Below are 7,629 nucleotides of genomic sequence, written 5' to 3'. Positions count from 1 at the left end.
TATTACCAAGTTCATAAATGATGTCACTGATTTAGGTGGGGGGTGTTCTGGTCACTGGGGTTCCTCAGGGATCAGTTCTAGGACCGCTCCTCTTCTCCATACATCACTGTTGATGAGCCTAACTGGATGCTGAAATCAGTCAGAGTATTAGGAAGAATGTGTAGGTGATGTTCTTTCATCCAGACTGTTCCATCGCCAGCGTTTCTCACTTCGTAAAATAATATAATTTGCGAATGAATCAAACTGAATTGTGATTAACAGACCGATTCAAGCAGTTCTGTCATCACCCAAAAGAAAACAGCATGGTAATTTTGCTTCATATTTCCCATACAGTGCAGTCAGTCGTTTCTTTCAACTGTTTTATTTACAATAGACAAAAATACAAACATATATACATCTTTAACACTTATTTATACGATTGCCTGGTCCACCGAGCCGACTCACAATATCATCAATAACAAGCCACGCATCTGCATCCAGTGTTTGCAGATCAGCATCTTTCACAAACATGTCAACGTTATACTCCTGATGTTAATTCATCAGAATCACTGCTGCAGACCTGCAGAGACAGACGATGGTTTGGGGTTTTAAAGCTTTAAATTATTGCTGTTCTGACTCTTTATGCACAACTGTCAACGAATTGCAGTAAAGTCTATTTTATATTAAAGAGAGCAGGTAGAAATGTTGTTTTATGACAGATTATTGTCATTTTCCAGTATAAATATCGAAACATTCTTTAAATCAAATTATAGAAGTGAAATATACAGTACGTCTTGTTTACTGCAGAATAAATCACAATGAAGTGAGTTTATGATTAAAATAAGAACAAATATATGCAGCAGTGTGGTCAGATACAGTAAAGGTTATTAAACAGTATTAAATATCTATTTTCAAACTTTGAGGTGTTGATAATGCAAGACATTTCCATTCAGAGACCAGATTGACTTAATGAGTTCAACTTGCTCTTTACCCTGTTTGTGTGCTGTGTGCCGTGTTTGATTAGTGATCTGCATCCAGTGATCGTTCAGTCACTCTCACAAAACATCTTCATCCTCCTCCTCCTCCTCCTCCTCCAGTCTGTGGTTCCTCTCACAGATCCAGCCTAAAGTGTCTGTTCCTGCACTCGGTCCGTCTGCGTCTCAGAGCACCAGGGTGGGGACGTGGTGCAGCAGTGCAGGATGGGGAGCGGGCGGAGGCTCCGGGTTCGATCCGCTGGGTCTGTGTCGCGCACTCTTCTGATGCGCGCGCAGGCCGGCCAGCTGCGAGTACGCGCTCTGGCAGACGGTGCACTTGTACGGGCGCTCGCCGGTGTGCAGACGCACGTGGTTGCGCAGCGTGGAGGACTGACTGAAGCGACGGCTGCAGAAGCGGCACACGAAGGGCTTGTCCAGGGTGTGGATGCGCATGTGCGAGCGCAGGTTACTGCGGGAGTTAAAGCCTCGGTGACAGATGACGCAGCGCATGCGACACGAGGAGGAAGAGGAGGACAGCGAGGAAGATGCGGCGTCACACACGTGAGAGTCGTCTGCTGTGGAGGACAGGGGAAATGTCTCAGTCTCTGACACCGGAGAATCAGCATTCGCATGCTAACTTTAATGCAGCTTAGTACTAAAATACAATTAAATAAAAGGAGGCACTTAACTGCCAGACAATGGTTCGTCTCAGAATAGCAGAGTAAATATGGTTAAAACATTAGATGCGTTTTATTTTACATTTATTTGCCAAAAATAAAACTCATGAAATAGTAAATGAGTCACGGAAATTAATAAAATCTTAAGAATTCATGGCAAATAATAAAATCTCAAAAAAAATAAAAAAAAAAAAATCTCAGAAACTCATTAAAATTAATAAAATTGTAAAAAGTCATGGACAATTTAAAAATCTTCAAAATGAATAAAATCTCAAAATTTCATGGAAAACAATAAAAAGCCAAGAAAATGAATAAAATCTGGAAAAGACGGAGAATAATAACATTTAAAAAGTTAATAAAATCTTAAAAAGTCATGGAAATTAATAAAAAAAATATTTTAAAAAACTAATTTAAATGAATACAATTTTGAAAAACTAATTGATAATAATAAAAACTCAAAAAATATTAAAAAGTCACGCATGTTTATAAAATCTCAAAAACTCATTCAAATTAATAAAATCTTGAAAAGTCATGGAAAATAATAAAATCTCAAAAATTAATACAATCTCAAAAATGAATGGCATAAAAAGCCATGAAATTGACTAAATTAATCAAAAGTCATAATTAATAAAATTGCGAAAAATCATTAAAATAATTAAAATCATGAAAAGGACGTGCAGTTTGTGGACATGACATGAATTATGAAGCATCTGCACCGATGTCAATCCCATCATGCACCACTAGAGGGTTGGTGTCTCTCACAGATGAGCATCTGCTCCAGCTCTTAAACTCAGACTAGTGATCAGTAAAGATGAAGAGGTTCTCAGCTTCAGATGCAGGTGAACACGTACCGCTCCTCTTCTTCTGCTGCTCCTCCTCCGTCCCCGGAACGCCAGGAATTCCCAGGAAAGTGTTGTGAGAATTCCCATACCAAACCAGCAGCTCCTGATCCGGAGGAATAGTCTGGAAATACAAACACACACATGACATTTCTGAGTACACACGGACATTTACTGTCTTTTGAATACAATTTTTCTTTTTGACAACAATATTTAATGAGAACGTTTTGTTTACATTCACACTGTTCATATTTCTGAATGTTCTCCAAATATTCAAATCATCCAGATAATTTTTTCTTGATTGTGTGAATTTTAGAGAAATCATTAAAGAATGTTGCATTTGGTCCTTTTACAAACACTATTGCAACATTACTTTTTAATGTTCTCTGAATCATCTGAAACTAAGCAACATTTAACAATAAAACAACATCAAAAAACATGAAACTAAAATGTATAGAAAAAAAAAACTCCATGAATTATGTTTAGAAAGAAAATAATGTTTCTGTGCTAAAGTTTTGAGAATGTTATTAAAGACCTCAGCTCTTTGAACAAATGCTCTATTCATGTGACTGGAAGAACATTTGTTCATAACTTTGATTTGATATTTTGCATTTGTCTAATTAAAAGCATTTTTAGTTTTGTATTTAATATATATATATATATATATATATATAATTCATTTTTTCCAGCTTTCACAGATATTTTTTTCTCCAACATCAATCATAACTACCTAAAAATCATTAGCTGTCAGGATTTTAAGCCTTTAAATGTCAGTTTGATTACAATGTCACCAAAAAAATCAGTTTACCGAAGTAGATTTATGAAATGGTGAAATTTGAAAATTCCCATAAAAATGAACATTTCTTGCAAATTTAAAAGCCAACTCAAAAAAAAGGGAAAACCAATTATTTAGTGACAATTATCTTCTTCATTTTAAGTCATTGGGGAAATTACATAAAATGTATTGTATAAAATGGTTTATCCAAACCTCCCGAGATCATGATAAATATTATATGTGCTGTTTTATTTTATATTTATTTGAGGTAACATTATACATCTTATTTTATATTGCATAATTTGTACAACCCTGTTTAACCTAATTTTTGTCAGGGTTAAAATTGTTAAACTAGCCACACACACACACACACACACACACACACACACACACACACACACACACACACACACACACACACACACACACACACACACACACACATACACACACACACACACACACACTACTATTTTACCATAATTATGAAAAGGACTATTCCTATTCCAGTAAAAACAAAGTCTGTTTTGTGACAATATTTATTTGTATTTTTATGTAATTGTCTTTTCTCTATTCTAAAATATAGTTTATTTCCACTGTAGTATATTCAGATGTTGAATCCCACTGCTCTTCTGTGTGTGGTCTGTGGATGAGTCTGATCCCTGATCATGGTGAAGCTGCTTTACCTCCAGAGCTCTGTAGAAGATGCTGGAGCCCATCTGAAGCACCTCCAGGTTCTGCTCCTGCTCGTTGCGAGCACACTTGATGTACGTCATCCAGCTGCGCTGATCCTCCTGACTGGCATCGATGAAGCAGCGCACTGTGCCATCCTCGTTAAACACCTGAACACACACACATCTCTCGATTAAACCGCTTCATCTGAAGCAGTCCCATGCAGAGTAACACACACACACACACACACACACACACCTCCCACATGAGGTTATTGTTCTTCCTCAGGTCCACGTGCTCAGGGGACACCAGTCTCCCGGAGAACGGCCCCATCTCGGTCCCGGCTTTGATCCAGGTCTTGGAGAAGATCCCCAAACCTTCTCCAGGGACGGAGCTCTGAGCGATGATGACCTCGCTGGGCAGGACCAGACTGGACAGCTTCTGCACCTCTGCATCACAATCAACCAACATCATCTGAGCTCTCAAACACAGCTTCTTCACCAACATCCATCAGGCTCTCCATCGCACCCAAGCTTCTTCAGATCATTCACATCTTCTTCAGAAACAAATGCTTGGGAACACTTTGTTACACGTTACTTACCATTATAATAACAATTAATTACATGCAAGTAAACCTGAACCAAACCCTCATCCTATATAGTGAGTGCATGTTGTTAATTAATATTCTTCAGTATTTAAATGTATAATTACACTGTAACAAGGACACCTTCAAATAAAGTGTAACAAACTGTTGCATCACTGTGAAAACGCCATTCTTAATTTAGTAACACTTTATTCTAAAGTCTCATGTACTTATTAGACTGTTATAATAACAAGTAATTATGCATAATTACACGCCAAACACTAATCCTAACCATATGAAGTGCATAATATTAATAATATTACTCCGTATTTAAATTACACTGTAACAAGGACACCTTGTGTGTGAGTATTAGATTAAATATAACCATTTTAAAGTGTTAATAATATAAGAAATTCATGATCAAATATGTATTATAATCTGTAGGCCTAAATATGAATCACCATTTTAGTTAATTGCTCTTAATCAGCATTAAAATACGATATAAGATAGATATAAATATGCACATCAAATCATAACAAGCAATAGACAAAGCGCAGACTTTAAAAACATTAAATGGTGCTTTGAAATCGATTTGAACGAATTAATATTAAATCGCTCATGAATGTAAATAGTTTTGCTTGTTTTAATTAAAACATCCTGGTGGTTCTGTGATATATTAATATCTCTTGTTGTGCCGGTGTTCATTTAATATTTAATATGCACTTTTCAAATCGTTTCAAAGAGCGAAGGAACGTGATTTAATTGGATGATTTAATTCGTTTCTAGTGACATAAAAGTGTCTCTGGTTGTGATGAGACTTTGGCAGACGCGTCGAAACGAATGAATGAAACGAATCCCCTTTATTATTATTTCGGTCACGAAATATGACCTCTATTTAACCGGATTAAGTGCGTTAAATGTCGGGGAGGGAAACTGTAAAAGCGCATTGAAAGCGCAAAGAAAGACGCTCGCATTTAACGTCAAAATCAAAGAATCGCGTGTTTGTTGCGAACAAAACGCAAACAGAAGCGTCTAAAGAGAGGTGAAGAACGCATTCGTTCCGCTTCCACTGACACTCGTTATTCTCCACGGACTCATTCCACATTCATTATCCTTTCAGCGCGTTTGTAGCAATAAATGTGAGAGAATGAAGCGATGGCTTGTTTAAAAACACGCAGGAATTCCGCAAACAAAAAGATGGAAAGGCGATTAGCTGCTTGACACGCCGTGAATGAGGAGAGAAAGAGAAGTTCACGGTGTGTTACCGGAGAGAAGCGGAGATGCCAGCGCAGGAGAACAGATCCGTGAATGAGGGATAAAGCTCCGAGAATAGGGATCTTTTCTGTGGCTTTCTCAGGTCAAGCACAAAGTTAACCAAATGAATTTAAAGCCGCTTCATTCAGTCCTCAGCGGTTACACGCCGAACGAGAGCACCTTTCACCGCTTAAACGGCTTCAATGGAGCAGAAGAAAAGAGACTGAATGCTGGAAAACTGCATCCCTGGAGGAGCTTGGGAAGACATTCCCATCAGAGAGAGAGAGAGAGAGTTTGTTCCCACTGACGGATCGCTCGGAAACCAATCAAGTTTTGCGGTTTTTCCGACTAAACAAAATCGAACGCGATCGAAAAGTACGAATTCAATTGTTATTTATTACTACCTGACGTAATCCAACAACATACCACAAACATTTCTCCAAAACGAAACAAAACACACGAAACCAATAAAACGCCCGTCAACCGTTTTTCTTTTTTCGCGCGAATTTCATACAAACCGGTTTTCTCGCTAACGGTTTATTTCGTTTTTTTTTAATTAATTAATTTAAATACCCCACATTTTACATCAATAAACAAATGATCTAGCTTTTAAAAATGCAGTTCCTTCTCTAGAGACAATAATGTAATTATACTATCATGAAAACATATTTAAAACACTTTATAAATTATTTTTGTTTGAGATTTTAGCCAAACGCGATCCAAAATTAAAATATCGCTTTTACAGATCAACACTTCGCTTTAAATGTATCACCTTTCATTCACGAATACAACAAGATGAAACTTGTAAAAAAAACATTAATATTTTGATTGTCATTAAGATGATTTTGTTAAACAAATCTCCCAGTTATCCTCAATTCATAGCTTAGCTTACTCTTCAACCAGTTCAGACTTTACGAAAATTAAATATGGTTTTATTTATTTTTATGTTGATTACCATTTTTATAAGGACAGTTTTCCCAAATGCTTGGTTAAACTGTGGTTAGTGTCATCAAAACCATGTGGTTGTCATAGTTGAACTATAGTATGGTTTTGTGTGTAGTAAAAGCACTAACACTGGATCAGTGCTGTGAGGTTCTAGATCAGTAGATCAGTGCTGTGAGGTTCTAGATCAGTAGATCAGTGCTGTGAGGTTCTAGATCAGTAGATCAGGGATGTTTACCTCCAGTGAAGGACTGCGCCAGAGCCTCGGCGGTGAACGCGGTCCTCTGCTGCTCCTCGCACGGATTCTCTCCCAGCACGTTCCTCCATCGACCGTACAGGAAACTGTGCAGGATATCAGAGGTGATGATCTCACACAGCTGAGACCTGAACCTGGACTTCAGCGCCAGAACCGAACCCATGAGTGCTGATGAGTGCTGTGGCGCAGGGTCTGAGAGCGACTGATGCGCTCCCTCCGGAGCAGCTCCACTTATAGGAGCCCGAGTGGCTCTCAGCCTCTAATTAGTTATTAATGACCCCGACCCACCTACACACACACACACACACACACACACACACCAGAAAGAAAAGCTCTTTATGCAGGAGCCCCGCCACTCCTTCAAGACACACACCCAATGAGAACCTCTGTCTTTGTGAGGAGAGAGAGAGAGAGAGAGAGAGAGAGAGGCTCGACTCCTGTACAGAGGCTATTAACACATCACAGCCTGCAATTATCCTCACACATTTAACCAGCTGTTATTAACCTCAACACACACAGTCTCTCATGACATACAATTATTCTGCATTTCGCTCACTTTCTCTAGCTGCAGGTTTTTTTTTTTTTTGGTCTCAATATGTAATTATTTACGACAGAAGTCGTTTAGGTTTAAAGTTGGCAATGAGTTAAATGTGCTTAACAAATTATATCGCATATACA

General features: G+C 38.1%; 1 protein-coding gene across 2 annotated transcripts; it reads right to left on the bottom strand.

Moving 5' to 3' along the window:
• Positions 1-365: 365 nt before the first annotated feature.
• LOC127958497 (PR domain zinc finger protein 12-like) lies at positions 366-7,223 on the bottom strand. 2 transcript variants are annotated; one of them, XM_052557376.1, is made up of 5 exons: positions 6,934-7,223; positions 4,175-4,365; positions 3,931-4,086; positions 2,482-2,593; positions 366-1,528 (listed from the first exon to the last, which is right to left on the bottom strand). In XM_052557376.1, exons 1-5 carry the CDS (start codon positions 7,112-7,114, stop codon positions 1,140-1,142), a joined length of 1,029 nt encoding a protein of 342 aa, XP_052413336.1. In that variant the 5' UTR covers positions 7,115-7,223; the 3' UTR covers positions 366-1,139. The 2 variants fall into 2 exon arrangements, with proteins under 2 accessions (XP_052413336.1, XP_052413337.1); XM_052557377.1 differs by having other exon boundaries at positions 366-1,525.
• Between the last annotated feature and the right edge of the window lie 406 nt (positions 7,224-7,629).

This window comes from Carassius gibelio, chromosome B5 (genome assembly GCF_023724105.1).
Source record: "Carassius gibelio isolate Cgi1373 ecotype wild population from Czech Republic chromosome B5, carGib1.2-hapl.c, whole genome shotgun sequence".
In the NCBI taxonomy this organism is placed as follows: Eukaryota; Metazoa; Chordata; class Actinopteri; order Cypriniformes; family Cyprinidae; genus Carassius; species Carassius gibelio.
The sequence above is the reverse complement of the archived record's forward strand: the minus strand, read 5'-3'. Positions and strand labels throughout refer to the sequence as shown.